Source organism: Vigna unguiculata, chromosome 4 (genome assembly GCF_004118075.2).
Source record: "Vigna unguiculata cultivar IT97K-499-35 chromosome 4, ASM411807v1, whole genome shotgun sequence".
Classification (NCBI taxonomy): domain Eukaryota; kingdom Viridiplantae; phylum Streptophyta; class Magnoliopsida; order Fabales; family Fabaceae; genus Vigna; species Vigna unguiculata.
Window position 1 is genome coordinate 8,877,449 of NC_040282.1, and position 18,766 is coordinate 8,896,214.

An 18,766-nucleotide genomic window follows, 5' to 3' on the forward strand; every position below is an offset into this window, starting at 1 on the left:
GAGTTCTTCCATTTTAACTTGTCCCTATTTATTCCTTGTTGATTCATGTACATGAAGTACTATTTATCAGGTTAGGGTGAATACAATACTTGGTTCAGCTGCACCACCGTTAACAATTAAGCTAGTCTGAGCTTTCTGCCCTGATGCTAAAGATTCAGCTGTTTTTTAGAACAAGGTGAATGATGATTCTCAATTGTTCTAAACTCAAATGAGTTGTTATGTTATATTAAATGGTGGTAGTGTTGAGTTCACAGATTGGACTATGTGTTTGGCTGTTTCTGAGCTCTAACCAAAAGTAGTGGTGTTAATTTATACACACAACAATGGATCGAAGTTGGATAAATTTTTTACGCACAACAAATGAATATGAGAATGGAGTAGAAGAATTTCTTGAATTTGCAAATATGAATGTTCCGGATAATAATGGAAAATTCTACTGCCCATGTGTTAATTTTTTGAATGAGAGAAAACTACCAACTAACGTTATTCGGGAGCATGTTCTTTGTGATGGTTTCTTAAAGAGCTACACAAAGTGGATATGGCATGGTGAATTAATAGACATGCCAAGTGTAGATGTTTCTAAAGCAGAAGAAGTTGATTTAGAGATAGATGATCGAATGGAGGAAATGATTCGTGATATTGGACATGATTCCTTTCAACGTGCGAATGTGTATGACAATTTGTGCAATGACGCAGAGAAACCTCTGTACGCAGAATGCACTAAGTATACTCGATTGTCAGCGGTATTAAAATTGTTCAATGTGAAGGCAAGAAATGGGTGGACTGATAAAAGCTTCACGGAATTACTTGAGTTGTTGAGTGACATGCTTCCTAAAGGTAACACGTTGCCAACACGCAATTATGATGCGAAGAAGATATTGTGTCCGATGGGTATGGAGTATCAAAAAATTCATGCATGCCCAAACGATTGTGTCTTGTACAGGAAGGAGTTAGCCATGTTACATCAATGTCCACGATGTGGGGTGTCACGATACAAACAGAAACATAGTGAGTTTGAATCTGATAGTAAGGGTCCTCCGGCGAAAGTTTTGTGGTATCTTCCTATAGTTCCACGGTTGAAACGTTTATTCAGCAATGCAAATGATGCAAAACTCATGAGATGGCATGCAGATGGACGTACAACAGATGGCCATTTGAGACATCCGGCAGATGGTTTGCAATGGAAGAAAATTGATTCCATGTTCCCAAATTTCTCCAATGATTCAAGGAACATTAGATTTGGACTTGCTACAGATGGAATGAATCCATATGGTAACTTGAGCATAAACATAGTTCATGGCCTGTTCTATTAGTGATTTACAATTTACCTCCTTGGTTGTGCATGAAACGCAAATATGTTATGTTATCCTTGATGATCTCGGGTCCAAGACAACCAGGAAACGACATTGATATTTATTTAACCCCATTAGTTGAAGATTTGAAGATGTTATGGGAGGAGGGTGTTGATATGTTTGATGGGTACACTAGTGATTCATTCAAGTTGCATGCCATGTTATTTTGTACAATCAATGACTTTCCAGCATATGGTAATTTAAGTGGATATAGCACTAAGGGTCACAAAGCATGCCCTATATGTGAAGAAGGCACATGTCACCATCAACTACAACATGGAAGGAAAACAGTATACCTTGGACATCAGAGATTTCTTAGTACAAACCATCCATATCGTAAATTGAAGAAAGCATTTAATGGGTGTCAAGAAAATGAATTAGCTCCAATGGTTTTAAGTGGGTCACAAGTATATGAGCGTGTGAAAGACATTGGGGATGTGTTTGGAAAGATGAAAAATAAAGGAACTTCAAGCAACATATGGAAGAAAAGTCAATTTTCTTTGATCTCCCATATTGGAGGGTGCTTGATGTGAGACATTGTATAGATGTTATGCATGTAGAGAAAAATGTGTGTGATAGTATTATCGGAACACTCCTCAATATTCAAGGCAAGACGAAAGATGGTCTAAATGCTCGTTTGGACTTAGTTGAAATGGGTATAAGAGAACAATTAGCTCCACAATCACATGGTAAGCGAACATACTTGCCTCCAGCATGTCACACATTGTCTAAACAAGAGAAGAGAAGTTTTTGTGAGATTTTACAAGGTGTGAAAGTTCCACTAGGTTACTCTTCCAATTTTAAAAGACTTGTATCCATGAAAGATCTAAAATTACTTGGGTTAAAATCTCATGATTGTCATGTATTGATGCAACAACTTCTACCAGTGGCTATTCGAGGCATATTGCCTAAGAATGTTAGATATACCTTAACAAGATTGTGCTTCTTTTTTAATGCAATATGTAGTAAGGTTATCGATATTGAGAAGTTGGATCAGTTAGAAAATGAGGTTGTACTCATATTGTGTCAGTTGGAGATGTACTTTCCTCCATCATTCTTTGATATTATGGTCCATCTGATTATTCATTTAGTCGAGAAGTTAGAATTTGTGGTCCAGTATTCTTACGATGGATGTACCCTATTGAGCGATACATGAAGATATTGAAAGGGTATGTAAAGAACCAATATCGTCCAGAAGCATCAATTGTTGAAAGATATATTGTAGAGGAAGCTATTGAGTTCTGTACAGACTACTTATCACAAGTTGAAGCTATAGGGGTACCGAAGTCTCGTTACCATGGAAGAGGTGCTGGTAAGGGTACTCGAAGTGCAAAAGTTATAACTCTGAGTAGAGATGAAGTTCTCCAAGCACATTTATATATATTGAATAACACTAAAGAAGTCATCCCCTATTTAAGTGCTCATAAAGATATTGTGAAGAGAAATAATCCACGAATGTCTCAAAAGTGGGTCATTAATGAGCACAACAAAACTTTTTGAAGTGGTTCAAACAACAGGTTCAAAATGACAATACAACTTCTGATACATTAAATTGGCTAGCAAGTGAGCCAAACTATGATGTCTTATGCTGGAGTGGGTATGATATAAATAATTATACATTTCATACAAAAGACGAAGATGAAAAAAGCACCACATAGAATAGTGGAGTAATGGATTGTAGCTGAATCAATGCATTTCTCAAGTTCAAAGGATAAATATCCGATTATGGCCTCAATGTGCTACTTTGGTGTAATTGAAGATATTTGGGTAATAGATTACACAAGTTTCAGAGTACCTATTTTTAAATGTAAGTGGGTTGATGGTAATACTGGCGTGAAGACTGATGATCTAGGTTTTACCTTGGTTGACCTAGAAAAGGAAGGTTATACTAAAGAGCCATTCATCATGCATCTCAAGCAAAACAAGTGTTTTATGTCACTGATCCCGCTAACAAAAGATGGTCAGTGGTTCTCCAAGGCAGAACCATACATTATACTGATTACATTGATGAATTGATACTTGATATTAGCGAAACTCCATCCTTCTCATCAATATGCCGACCTTGAATGTCGACAATGAAGTAGATGATGTTCATGCCGTACGTGATGACCACAACGAAGGGTTGTGGGAGAACGTTCTAACTTGACCCATTTATTTATGTGCTCATAAACTTCATCTTTCTCAGTTCAAGTTCATTGGTACATTTTATCCCTTCTAGTTCATTGTTTTAAAAACTATGATTCATGTGGTTCACTTCATCTTTATTTCTTTTATATTCTTCATAGGTGGGTAGGTTCGAAGTTTTGATCTGAAACCATTACAAACAAGATAACCTAATATCCATTGCTTTCAGGTAACTTTTATATTCTACTTTTTCTATATGATTATGTGAATATTCTTTAAAACCCTAAAGTTGCATATCATTTTTTTATGGGACCTTGCAATGTCAAAGTCTTGTTCTCTCTTTCTTTTAGAATGTTACTGTTATGCTAATGTTACAAGTTTATCATACTGTGTCCTACTATAATTTGCTTTTATGAGTCTCGTCTGTGTTTATGCTTACAGGTTACCCCTTTTCGTTCAAAGGAGGTTCATGAAGTTAATGAAATAAAATATTGGGAATTAGAATATAGGGTTCATGACTTGATGCAGGAAGAGACTATTATGTTCCCCTGTTGTGTTCTTCTCTATCTTTGGTGAAACCAGAAAAGGATGCACTATGTTATTACCTTGTGTAGCCAAAGATAGCAATCTTTAGAGTTTCTTGATTTGTCTCTAAAAATCATCGTGTGCTCCTGCTAGTTAAGGTTCGTGCATACATGAATGTTGTTTTGTTTGCACCAATGTTTTGTTCATGGTTTTTCTCAATCTTGTTTCCCATGCACTCATGGAAAAATTGCATAAAAAATTCCTCTTTACACCTTTTAATTATCTAGGACTAGGATACTTAGCAACTCTTCCTTTCTTTATACTCACATAACTCTTAATTTACTATTATTTTAATGCTTTTTTTACATTATTTAACTATAAATACACCTTTTATTATATATATTTTTTAGTAAAGTAGCCACATCAAGAATTGTATATATAACTGTTGACAAAATACCATCTCTATTAATTATAACCATGTTTAATAAAATGTTAATGATGTGAACTATAGAAAGAGAAAGAAAGAAGTAAAGGAAACTTTTTTTTCAACAGATGATGCAAGCGTAAAAGAAATACAATATTGAAATGATTAAAGTTGTTTTTTATTTACTATAATGTTATTAGTATACACAGTTCTAGATAATGATGAAAATTGATAATTTCTTATATATTTTCATTTTTCTTTTTCCAAAATAATGGTATGATTGGCTGAAAAGAAAGAAATAGTGAAAAAACTTGATTTTAAGAAAAATTAAAATTTTTCTTTCATTCCTTCATTCTAAACACAAAATAACCTTAATATTGCCAAAAGACATGCCATATTTTCTTCACCTGTACTGCTCCGTAAACCTAAGAGCCAAATCTTCTGTTTAGGTTTATCTAAAGGAAACTTTAAGCCTTTAGCTTCTAGATAATTAGAACTAAGCTCAATAAATGTGTGAAATCTGTTTGACATGAAGTGTCTGTGTATGTACTGACTTGTTCATTATGCAAGCCTTTGATAGTCTTAGGCATGCATGTGCGTTTATGAAAAGATGAAATAATAGTTTTTTGAATTATATAATGTGCTGGTGGATCATTTACTGTTATAAATTTCTCATATACGTCAAATTGTATCATTAAATCACCTTCATTGAATAGGTACATAAATTATTTATTAATTCTCACTAACAATTATTTATTTGAATAGGGAAATGTCCGGTGACACACCATTTGGTGACCTTCCACCACAAGGTGGGGACAAGATTCATACATGTACCAAAAAAAATGGTAGGCGTGGAACTAGGTTGGGAGAGTTAACAGTCAGTCGTAGTGCAGATCAGAGATTGCCTATCCAGTTTGATATGCAAACTGGTAAAGCTTTGGGAGAAAATAGCACAAAATTCACCAGCTATATGGCCTTGCTTGGTAGGAGCAAGTCATCCATTCTTATAGATGATTGGGACCATGTTCCAGAGACAGTAAAGAATCAGATTTGGCTAAGTGTCCAAGTATGAAATCTTAACTTATATAATTTATTACGTACATATATAACTGATATTTAACATATGTAATCCATTCTTATTATACAGGTCACATATGATGTCCCAAACAGTAATCTGTTGAGGACGAAATGGATTTCATTTGCTGGGGAACGATGGAAGGGTTTTAAGACGGACCTTACAAGTCGTTATATCTATGGTCCCTTAAGTGATAGAAACGTTGTGAGAAGTATCCATTCCTTGATGAAGACACATGGCAGGCTTTTAAGGAAAGGCGATTAAATCCTGTCTTTCAGGTAAATTCATATTATATGTAGGTTTAACTATTTAATTGAACATATTGCTAACATAAATCATTCTTTATACTTTGGTGCTCATAGGCTAAGAGGAAAGCTGCACAAGAGATAGCAAAAAAGAATGTCCACCCCATAGATTGTCTCATGGGGGTTATGATAAATTGGAGCAGAAGATGATGAAAGAGGCATCTGCCTCTAATTCCAGTGGGACTACTGTTACTCATCCTCCTCGCCATGATAAATGGAAAAGAGCTCGTCAAAAACCAACAGGGGTTACACATCTGCAGAAACAGAAAGTGTAGCTAGGCGTATTGTAAGTAACTCAAACTAATTTATTTTTAGATGTGTATTAATATATTTTTTTAATCTTAACTTAAAGTTTTTGTGTTGTAGGATGAGCTGGTCGAGCAAAGCACACAAGGATCATTCACTCCACAAGGGCGTGAGGACATATTGGCAGTTGCCATTGGTCGTCTAGAGCATCCTGGACGTGTTCGTGGTGTTGGAAAATTTATAGGCATCCGTCAATTCTTTGGTCCTCCATCAGCTAATCATAATAAAGTAAATATCAATTAGGAAGTCATCATGTCCATCAAAGAAGAAATGAGAGAACAAATGAGGGAGGAAATTAGGGAGGAGATTAAGAAGGAGATGAAGAAAGAGTACTTTGATATGAAGGCACAATTGTTAGCAGACATGAGAGCAGAGTTAGCCTCTCCCACAACCCAACCTTGTAATCCTCCCAACAACATTCTCTTATTTGTGTAAGCACAAAGGGGAGTTGTGATGTTCCTCTTGAAGAGGCTTCTCTCACTGTTGATGCAGATTACGAGCTGTTCATTGATGATCTCCTACAGTCCTTGGTGGCTTTAGGTAATTTGTCTAATTATATTGTTTTGCATGTATTTGTTTTAGCCTAATTATATTGTCTTATTTATTTTACAAATATTATTTGGTTACCTTAGGTAAAATGTATGCATTGGGGTCAACCATACACCATGCAACCATTGCAGATGATATGATGAGAGTAGTGGTTGTAGATGTTCGAGATGCTACTGCTCGAGTCCCAGTGCCCACTCAAGAGGTTAAGACAGTGGGGCAGGCCCCTGGAAATTTTATCCTTTGGCCAGTTAGATTAGTAAAAGTAATTGCAAAGGAGGTAATTGTCCTTACTTGTTTTAAGTATGCATTTATTTACATCGGTGTATACTAATGTTATTTATTACTTTAAATATGTATAGCAGATTAGAGTACAAGAAAAGGAAGATGTGAATGAATCATTACCACAACAGACAATTCTAGAACGTCTTGGTGCAATGGCAGCGACTATTGCCTTGCAACCTATACAATTAGAAATGCCTCCCCAAGCCACAAATAGGACCTTCAAACCCCTTTTTTTATATGTCAAAAGGATATTTTTGAAGTTCTCTCTAGCACTGATATGTTATGTATATCAGTAATGCAACTTTGGTTGTTGTAAGTAAACTTTTATTACTTTTATGAAGTTTGAATATATTCAATATGTTATTCTTATATTATTTATTTTCAATGTTTAAGGTATTTACATCGTAGATGCACTGAGAAGAAGAATGATCACATATATGGATTTATTGATCCTATTGCCATTCAAGGCGTTGGGAATAAAAGTGAAGAGGTTCAGAAGTACCTATTAGAGGCATTTGATGTTGGGAAAAAAGAAGTGTAACTTAGCGCCTTATTTGCAGCAGTAAGAATGTCTTTTATACATTAAATTATATTTATGTAAAACTTAATTGTATATAATGATATTTGAATCTGTAGGGGTCACTGGCAGTTGCTGGTAATTCTTCCTCAGAAGTTTGTTGTGGTTCTTTTGTGTTCATTACAAGAAGCCTAACACTTTGAAAATTAAAAGTACTTTACAAGCGTAAGTTTTTTTTATTAACTTATTTTTATTAACATCATATATTACCTATTTAATTATAGTGTTTTTACAATTCTCATAAATTCAGACTTAATGCTCTACATCTGAAGACACAATGCTCTTAAATTGAGACTCAATCCTTTCACAAAATTAATCAAAACACTCTAAACAATTTCAATCTCAATCCAAATTAACACTCACAATAACTAAAATTTAAAATTAACATACACAAAAACAGAAAATCAAACAAAAACGTGTTTGAAATTTACCTTAAAGAAAACCGTGGCGCGACAATTGCGGCAAAAGAACGAAAATGTTCGCATGGTGGTGGAGGGATGTCGGAACACTTGCAGAGAGACAGAGAGAGGGACGACTGGTCGGAGCAGCATGGCCGGACGCGAGACGAGACGGCGACAAGGGGCTCGCGTGGTGGTCTCGCGTGGTGGTGGACGGACGCGAGACGAGACGGCAGCAGGGGGCTCGGGTGGTGGTCTCGCGTGGTGGTGGCTGGACGCGAGACGAGACGGCGGTGGCTGGATGCGAGACGAGACGGCGGTGGCAGGAGGCTCGCGTGGTGGTCTCGAGTGGTGGGCTCGCCGGAAGTCGCAGAGAGAAGACGAGACAGCGATGACGGCAGCGCAACGGTGGTAGTGGCAGCGGCAACACGAGAGGCAGTGGCAGTGGCAGCACGGAGCTCGCGTTGTTGGAGTGGCCAGAACTTGCAGAGAGTCGCCGGAATTTGCAGAGAGAAATGGAGGAGAAGCTGGCGCGCGCGAGGAAGAAAGGGGTTCTGTTTTTGAGCCCTAATTAAACCATATGGCCTCGGTTCAACGTAGAACCGAGGCATATAACCCCTATTTGGCCTCGGTTCCCTAACACCCGAGGCATATAACCCCTTTGGCACTGGCTTTTCCCCAACCGAAGCCTATAGGTACCAACATCAATGGCATTTTTGAAATTTCTGGCAACCTTTTTGGCTTCGGGCCTCCTTAACCGAGGCCTATTACAGCTGTTGGCACCGATTTTTTCTGAACCGAGGCCTATAACAGCGTTTGGCACCGGTTTTTCTGTGAACCAAGGCCTATAAGTTGCCTTTAATTTCAAAATTGCCACCGCACCGTTATATGCTTCGGTTCCTCGCCAACCGAGGCCTATAAGTCGAGGTAAAAACGCAATTCTGCACTAGTGTAAGTTCCATATTAGGCACAATTTCAATATACATTAAATTTTACAGTGCGGTTGAGGCTCATTCTAGGTTGCAGGGACAACAAATCACTTCTACAAAGAAGTTGCAGTTCATTGCGCCAACTGTAAGTAGTTAATCTTCAAACTTTTGAAATACAATTATCAAATTTATGATATTATATGAATTTAACTTGTAGTGCTGACGTCAACCGGGAAGCTATAAGTGTGGATATTATACCATGAGGAACATGCATAGAATCATATCCGCAAACATTGTTGACTCATGGGATATGGTAATATGTACAATTTATAAATCACATCTTAAGTATTTATCACTAAAAGATTGTTGACTCAATTATTCATTGTGTAGATTTTCAATGACACATCTCCAATGGATCAAAGAGTCTTGAAGGAAGTTCGTGAGTAGTGGGCTTCGTTTCTTTTAAGTGTTTATATAAGATGATGTTAGGTGTTTTATGACTTATATAGTAATTCGTTTTGGAGTAGTATTATATTTCATATAAACATTAGATTCTATTTCATGTAAATATTATATTGAATGAGATTTGTTTTCTGGATGTTTTGGGTAATTATATACAGTATATAAGATGATGTTAGGTGTTTTATGACTTATATAGTAATTCGTTTTGGAGTAGTATTATATTTCATATAAACATTAGATTCTATTTCATGTAAATATTAGATTGAATGGGATTTGTTTTCTGGATGTTTTGGGTAATTATATACAGGTTTGGTATGTGGTAAGAAGTATAAACGATTTTTTTATAAAAATATAATAAATCACTTTTTATACTGGTTGAGGTCATACTTGGTGTAAAATGTCTAATTTTTTATACCGTTTGGAACTATAATCGGTATAGTAAGTCATTTTTTCTTACATAACTTTCCATTTCCAAGAGGACTTTCTATACCGGTTTTAGAAATGGTATAAAAATAATTTTTTTATACCTGTCATGGAACCGATGTAGAAAGATCAACCTTCTATACCACCTACATCTATACCGATGCTAGAACCGGTATAAAAAGCCTTTTTTAACTGGTATAAAAAGCCTATTTTACACTAGTGTGTCAACATTTATAACCAATCACCCATTCATGTTACATTCCAAGATCATGCCAAACTCATCAATTACAACCCATAAACCATTTTACTCATGCATATTCACCCAATTCATGCTTTAACAGAGTAATCAAATTATACCAATGCTCATCAACCAAAAATAGAGAGAAGAACAGTCATAGAGAAAATCCTTGCACCAGTCTCACTCAAGCCATGGACTCTCGCTCAGGCGAAAGGAGTCTTTCGCTTAAGCTATAGGCCCTCGCTTAGGCGAGACTGCCAACAGAGAGCCCTGCTGATTTCGCGAGTTCTCGCTTAGGCAATCCCTCCTCACCTGACCAAGACCACCCCTCCCCCAAAGGTGAGGTTCCTCGCTTGGGCTACAACTATAGTGACACATATCAAGCTCCCATGAGTTCTCACTTAGGCGAGTCCCTCTCGCCTGAGCGAGATAGTACCTCGCTCAAAACGAGAGCTCTCCGCCTAAGCGAGAGCTCGAGTAGGAACCTAGGCTTGTTTCTGCTATGCTCGCCTAGGCCAGACATGCTCGCTTGGGCGAGAGTATCAGTACTCGCCACTGTTCTCCCTGTATCAACCATACATACACATCCAAACAACACAACAAGGCATTCCATACGTTCATAGTAGCACACAAGCCATACAAATAAGAAACAAAACTGAAAATAAGTAGATTTACGGAAAGTATGAAAAACCCTAGCTTCCCTTACCTGCAAAATGCTAGCCAAGGTCTCGGACACACAAACAATTGAGCACAGTAGCTCTAAGAGCAGATTCAAAGCTGGAAAATAACGGAACATGTTTAAAACGAGTTCACCTAGACAAACCTTAGTTTGAAGCATGATGAATAAACTGAATGGAAGAGTATGAGTTGAAAACGACTTAGGTGGAGTAAGAGGACGAGGTTGAGCTAACTTGACGAGAACCAAGGACTAAACCCTAGCAGAGCATGGCTGTTGTTCTAAGAGAGTGAAAGGAGCTGTTTCTGGCAAATGAGCAGAATGGGAGTGTTAGGGCTATTTAGGGTCTTGGACATCCTATGGGCCAGCCTTGGCCCAACAGATTAGGGTAGGCCTTAAAAAATTTAGGACAAAAAAAGGTGGGCCTTACACATAAAAGTTGTTTTAATTCTTTTTTAATTTTAACGTATTTTATATTTTTAAAACTTCTATGTATTTATTTTGGAGTAAGTATGCTTTTAGTTTATGAATTTTTGTCTCTTAACTTTAAAAATGAACGAATATAATCTTTTTAATTCACTTACATGTTTAGCATTTGATTTGTTTATAATGTCTGACATATTTGTGCTTCAATATCTATTAGGAAATGTGTTTGAGATATAAAAAATATTTAATGTAATTGGGTTAAAATGACTACATAAATTCATTTTTAAAGTTTGAGAACCAGAATGTATCAAAGATTCAGACAACAACGAATTCCAATTTCATGTCAAAGTTGAGATACTAAAAACATACTTAACTCTTTATCTTGGTACCCCTAAATTTTGTTTGAAGATCCACCACTCCTTACCTCCCCTCCTTCAATCTAGCTCTTTGTAAAATTCACTTTTAACCCATTAAAATTTTAAAACATTTGAGCATGCTTTTTATGATTTCTATATTTAGCATCAAACATAAATTTGTGTACTCACCAAAATATAATATGTTACCACTACTTGTTTTTCCCACTCGCACCCCTTTTTAACATACTTTTCCTAACTGCTTCTCTCACTATCCTTGCTATTTAATCCTTATGCTATTATAAGAAACTTTAAAACTTAAACCATTTATCCAAATTTAGTCTAGCTATAACAAGTGATTCATAAAAGAAACTTGAAATTACATATCAAAATCTTCAAGAACATATACACAAGATGAAAAATATCCAAAGAAAGGAGTAAGGCATCAGCGTCCACATCTTCAATGAAGTGTATGCATGTCAAATCTACAATATTAACTCATAAAAGTTATTAAACATTTTATTTATAAATTGAAAGCATTTATATATATATATATATATATATATATATATATATATATATATATATATATATATTCACCCATAAGTATTATATCAGGTATATAGAGATGTAAACATATTTCACAGTGCATAATATATATCATATAATTTTTTTTCCCATAACAGTAAGACCAATGATCTAGTAGCCAAGTTTGTGTTGGTGATGATCACTATCATCTTGGTCACCTCTGGTATGAATCCACCACAAGAGGTTAGTGAAAGAGTTTCCATTATCAAAAGCCTTTAACCCTTTCACGTTCTGCAGAGCCTCTTCTTTATCATAAAGTGCTTGAAGTGCATAAACAAACCCTTTCCATGCATCATCAGCACCTTCCCTATCCAAATCCATGGAAGCCCAGGTTACAAGCTCAATCACATAGTCAACATCTGAGAAAAGTGGCTCAGAGATTGGCACTATGGGCAAGAGGTGAATGCCAAGCCTGTACTCTCTCAGCTTGTGAGAAGCGAACCATAAGTCAGAGTCTCTTTTATTGGACCACAAAATGCCCATAATCCTGTTCTCCTGTGTAAAAACATCCTCGTACATGCTCCCATTCGATGACACTTGAAACCATGTTCGAGCTGCTAGGATTTCCAGTGCTGCTAGGGTTGATCCTAGGGCAACAAGCTGAACATCGCCATATGCCATACCCATCAGTGCTGCAGAATAGTATGCATTCAATGCTTGACTAGTACTCTCATGATTCCTACCATCAACAAACTCAGTTAACCCTGTCACAAAAAAATTAGATTAGTAAAGAACCTGTGATGAATCGATTATTCTAAGAGTAACATGATAACGATACTTATAAAAAAAATTATAATATTGTAATATAAAAAAAAAATACTTTTGTATCTTTTTTTGTGTTTTTTTTGTTTTCATCTTTCCCGTATGAAAATATATGATGGTTCAATTGAAGTATACTTTAGATGAGATGTCAAGATTGAAAGTGATGTTTAACATGAGATTTTAATTGAAGGAAATATAAATCACTTTTAATTATTTGTTGTTATTGGATGCTTTAGTTATTATATATAGTTTTTCTCAAAATAATGTTTCGGAAGAAAGGGTATATAAATTATTTTTAATTCGACTTTCAAGTAATAATGTGTATTGTTTATGATATACCACAGCATTTTCAAAGTGGTTTTTTCTAACTTTTTATTTTAAATTAATCAAGTGGCCGTCGGCCTGTACATTTTCTACCCTTATCCTTTGTTAAAATTATTTATAAAATGAGCAACGTTCATCTTTGGTTTATCTGAGAGACTTTTTTTTTTTTGTTAATATTTCTTGTTTTTTATATTTGTTTTGGATATTCAAAAATACTTTAAAGAATTGAGCATTTTACTAGTATGCACAGGCTTCTGAAGTGTATAAAATGTTGATATTAAATAAGTGAAACAAATAAAAAGTAATGCTATTTCAAATAAAACAGTTCATCCATTATATATATATTAGTACTAAAACAAGTGAAGTAAATATATATACTTTACCCTTTTTTTAACAAAATATCACTGCGCAATTACAAAGTTATTGAAAAACAGCACGTTTAGTCATTAATAGTTTGTTTATAAACACTTTTCTAAAAAGATTAATCACTGTTTTTTATCTGTTACACATTTATTATCACTTTTACAAGAACCTAGAAACAATAAAAAATATCTAATTATGTTTTTAGAAAAGTAATCTTTTCATTATATATAAACACGAATTTGTTTTTCCTCTTCAAATCTCTAAAAAATTATCAGTTAAGTTATTTCACATAAAAGTTACTTTTTTTTTGTTTTAATTTGAAACAAACTGATCTTAGTTATTTGATTAAATTTTATGTACCTGCAGCCCAAGAGTGCAACTTGTAAAGGTCAAAGCACCTGAGTTTTGGGTAATTGGAGTTTGATTGTGTGTCCAAGTTCATAAAATCTTGCATGAGTGAATAGGCTTTGTTCTTGTACTTTCTCCCCATGCTGGGTCAATCTTTGCAACCACTGCAATGGCATAAAGAAAGTACCCCAGATGGTACTGGTGATCGTTGTAAATCCCAAATCCAAAATCTGCAGAAGCATCATCAGATCCTTTATAAGTAACAATGCCACCCCATTTGTGATCATGCATGAATCCATTCACCTTCAAAGTTCCATCCAACCATGGCTCAACCGTGTCCTTCAGAAACTTGCAAACCATTGGAATCACCTCATAGAAGAAAACCTCTTCAGCTATCAGAGCCAGCCTTGCAGCCCTTGCAATGTATTTCCCATAAAAGTAAGATTCAGAGGTATCCATTTTTAGGGCCTCAGCATCTTTCACAAGCGCAGAAATAATTTCCTCTTTGTTTTCTTCTTTGATGCCCCTTGAAGAATGCCATGTCACTGAAACCGGATCAGTTTTCAGAATCCATGACTTCCCCATAACACCAACAAGATCCCCATCTATGCTTGTGTACTTAAACCCATCAAGAACAGCGACATCAGTGTCTGTAGAAGAGAGAAGCTGAAGATGGAGAGGGTGTGCTAGAAGTAGCAATGCACCAGACCCTTTTGTTTCCCATTTATATTCCACACAAAAGGGTTCTTTAATCACAGCATTTCCTGACACAGGGTAAATGAAACTGCACAAGTCAAGAATGGCCTCGCATTGTGGATCAGAGTTAGGAAGAAGGGCTATGCGGATTGTGCCAGAGAAGGCCTCAGAAGTGATCTCAGAAGTGGTGTGAGTCAACTTGATGGGCGAGGAAGCATAGAGGAGCCATGTTTGAGCATTGTTAAACTTAATGGTGAACTTGTGGAAGGAAGTGGATTCTGTGGAATCCAAGGAGACAATGGAATGGATGGTGGTGATGGAAAGAGGGGTTGGTTGGGTTACTGAGACTGTCAAATAGGGGCTTCCCCTAACGAGGAAAAAGGTTAGGTTTGAAGAAGGGATTTCTAAAGTGACACTGAGATCACTGAAGGAAGAGATTGTGTGTTTTCCTGAAGAAGTTTGCTTAGAGGAGATGGTGAGATCAGGGTTGAAGACTTGGTATATGGAAGTAACAGTGGAAGAGCGAGAAGGGTATGAAAGAGAGAGTGAAGAGTTGGAGGATTTGATGAGGTAGGGGTGAATGTATTCAGGTTGGTCACCGTTTTTGAGGACAAAGTTTTGGAAGAAAGAGTTTGTGGGAAGTGGAGATGAGACAAGGTTTGAGGAGAAGAAGTTGGAGGGCTCAGGGAGGACAGTGGATCGTGTCTGTGGGAAGATGTAAGGAGCCATTGCTTACTTTTGAAAATGGTGTGTGTGTTTGTGATAGGGTTAATGATGTTGATCAATAAGTATGAATGGTGTGTGATTGTGTTTTTTTGTGATGATTTTATAATGTTTGGTAACCATTAAATACGAATCCTTTGTGCATTAACGATTACTCCATCTATAACTTGGTTTGTTATTAAATTGTTACGAGTAGGAGAGTGGGGTTAGGGTTTTGGGATTTTGGTTATGCTTGTGGGATGGTTGAGCTTAGTTTATTGATTTTAACATAAAAGTTGAGGAGAAGGGTTTGCGTTGGTTTGTTGAGAGATGAGATTAAAGATTATTGAATGATGGAAGGGTACGTAGGAGTAAAGAGGATTTAATCATTGATGTTTAAGTAAAGGGAAGAGGATCTTAGGAGGGAAGAGATGAAAGTATAGTGTCTCTCTTATGTTTCTTAGCCTTTTGCTTAAGTGCTTCATTACAAATATGCGCCAAGTATTTATGGAATTTTTTTTTTTATTGTTTACTTTGATAACTTGTCTTAAAAAGGATTAATATTTAACTATTGACTGATGGCATTTTTATGAGATGTTGATAACTATTATATAACATCAAAATATATTAATAATACTTTTATTTCAAAACACTAATATCATATTAAAAATCATCATAAAATATACTAATGACATATTATATATATATATATATATTTAATTACTTAACTTGTCACCAACACATTTAAAAATATTATCAAATGAAGGTTTGGATATTTTTCTACTCAGAAATTATTACAAAATTTTGTAAATATAATTATATTTATGTACTTGGTCATGTTGTTTATTGGAGGCTTGAAAGGTTTATAAGGCCAAATGTATGGTATAGAGCCAAGTAGTACTCGAAAACGTTGTTTATTTAAAGTCTAGAAGCCTTATAAGACCAAGTAGTGCCCAGACATGAGGCCTAAAATGCTTTTAGAGTCAAGTAGTGCTTAACCTTGTTACTATCATGCCTTATGGAATGCGACTACTCATTTAGGGCCTGGGGCTTATACGGTCGAGTAGCGCTCAATCATATTGGACATCAATAGTGGAGTTGGATGTATCTTAGTCAGATTGGTTGGAGAAAATATTTGGTAGATAAGGCATTAATTAACAATTGATTCGTTTAACGATATGGATATTACGAGAGGCTATTTATTGACATTCATAAGGGAATATAAACACTTCTAAAGGTAATTAATGAAAGGACAATACAAAAAAGTAGTTCAGTCTACGGTAAAACACATCTTGATATCTCATTTATTACAAAAGAACACACATACACACACACACACACACACACTCATACTTCTTGATCACTAACTTGAGGTGTTAGAGTACTTGAGGTACCCGCTCTCCTCTCTTTCTGGATCAGACATGGACATTAAGAGTTGAAACCTTTCCTTCTTCACGTTGCTCAGCTAAGATAATGCCTCCTTTTTTTTGCCATTTGCTGCAACCAACTCCTTCTTTGGGCTTTCTATGTCAGCAATAAACTCGCTTGAATCTGGCAATTGTCTTAGCTCATTTTCTAAGTGACAACCATTACTACAATCCTCGCTTGAAATTCATTCAGAGTGTATAAAAGCCATGATATCTGCAAGGGAAATATAACATTAACCAATTTTAACAACATAGGATGGCAAGCCAAAACTAAAATATACATACCGAACAGATCGTATCGAAGATGGGCATAACTAAAAATCCCTATAATTCTCCTTGAAGGAAACTTTTTGGGCAACTGGTCCAAGTATGACAATGTATGTAGGTTTTCAGGAGTCATACAAGTTCTTTGCCAAAGTGGATAATGGGATTCTTGGTCCAGTAGAGGGGAAATTTGGGCTTATTATTATCAAATAAAAAGTACTTAACTCCTTTTGGCATTATTGTTACTTTAAAGAACCTAAACATTGATGAATTTGACCTATCAATGAGACCCAACTCATAAGAAACCTTAAGAGACCCATGCCGAGTACTATAACAGTGTAGGAAAATTTGAGGAGCGAGTTTTAGGTGAAATACTCAATAGATTAACCTGAAAGCTCGCAAGGAGGCCTAGTTGTTGGTGTGCAACGTTTAACACTCTAAGAACTCCCATTGTAAATTCATCAAAAGGAAAACATACATGTCAGCTACAACGTCTTAGTTGGATATTACTTAATAAAATAAATAATTAGAAATAAAACTCAAAGCATCTGATATTATTATTCCCAAAATCGCAGGAAATTTAAAAATTCGTTCTTCGCATTTAAATTCAAATTTGTAAATCCGTAATAATTGCTACAAGTCCAAAACCAATTGAAAATTTAATAGCAAAAACATAAATGGTTCATGAAAATCTCCCATGATAGCCCTCTCTCCGTCTCTAGACATCTCCAACATCACCTAGAATATCATCTGCTCCCGCGTGACAAGCCACATGATCATCGCCAAACACAAACAGAAAAGGTGAGCTCAAATCAACATAAACACACAATTTAATAATATAGATTATTCTTACCCAAAATACTCGAACTCAACTCATTGGTTATTCTTACACCCATTGTTGCCCAAAGTATCTGAAGCATCGCCTCAATACATACATTAAACCACTAGCCCATGCATATCATACCATCACTTGACCATGGACCCAGGATACATCATGCTTCCACAAACCTGCCCGCTCGTGGTCCAACCTCTACGAACCTCCACGCTTGTAGTCCAAATCTACGAACTTTCCCGCCCGTAGTCCAACACGCGTGATCCATGTAGCTACGAACCTCCCCATTCACAAAAACTCTCAAGTGTGAGCACGAAACATGCGAACCTCCCCGCTCGTATCCTCACACGAGAGTATCACTAATATGAACCTTCTCGTTCATATTAATCACGCGTTTCATCACCTGTCACGAATCTACCCGCTCATGACAATGTCAAACATCTCTTGGTCCAAGTCCATCATCTCAAACACACAAAGCAAAAACGAAATAGCACACTGCCCTCTAAGCTATCACCTAGTGTAAGACCCGAGATATTCAATTAATTAAATAATTAATTAATTAATTAATGCGGGTAGTAGGAGCCTTTATGACATTTAATGCTAAATTTTGTGATGTGAAAAAGTACTAGCTCAAATGGTTTAGAGTACTTGGTTATGTTGAGAGGACTTGGGTTTGAGTCCTATGTATGCAAAATTGTGTGATATTTTAATTGTGTATTATTTTGATAATATGATGAGGAGTGATAATGTAATCCTAGATTTATAGGAATTATCATGAAACATGAGTTGGTTGAATGGTTGTGCATTGACTTCACTTTGGGATGGCTGTGTGTTCAAACCTTGGTATACATGAATTAAACTTCCTTTTTGATAAAATTATTTTTTGGCATGGATGGGAAAGGTCAGAAACCCTAGTCGTTTTATGGTAATTAAGTTTAATTAAAATTGAGTTAGAAAGGTGAGATAGGAGCGAAATTAGGGAGAAAGACATAGGGCAATCTAGGGAAGAATTTGGGAAGCATTTTGAGAGAACAAG

General features: G+C 35.9%; 2 protein-coding genes across 2 annotated transcripts; one reads left to right on the top strand and one right to left on the bottom strand.

The window, feature by feature from the left end:
* The first annotated feature begins 323 nt into the window (after nucleotides 1-323).
* On the top strand, nucleotides 324-1,313 carry LOC114180460. Its single transcript, XM_028066774.1, has one exon. It carries the CDS (start codon nucleotides 324-326, stop codon nucleotides 1,311-1,313), a length of 990 nt encoding a protein of 329 aa, XP_027922575.1.
* A 10,714-nt stretch (nucleotides 1,314-12,027) lies between these two features.
* LOC114181628 (probable endo-1,3(4)-beta-glucanase ARB_01444) lies at nucleotides 12,028-15,307 on the bottom strand. The gene is given in 3 exon segments (XM_028068133.1): nucleotides 12,028-12,716; nucleotides 13,822-13,941; nucleotides 13,944-15,307. Coding segments are annotated over 3 exon segments (2,004 nt in total). The 5' UTR covers nucleotides 15,235-15,307; the 3' UTR covers nucleotides 12,028-12,123.
* Between the last annotated feature and the right edge of the window lie 3,459 nt (nucleotides 15,308-18,766).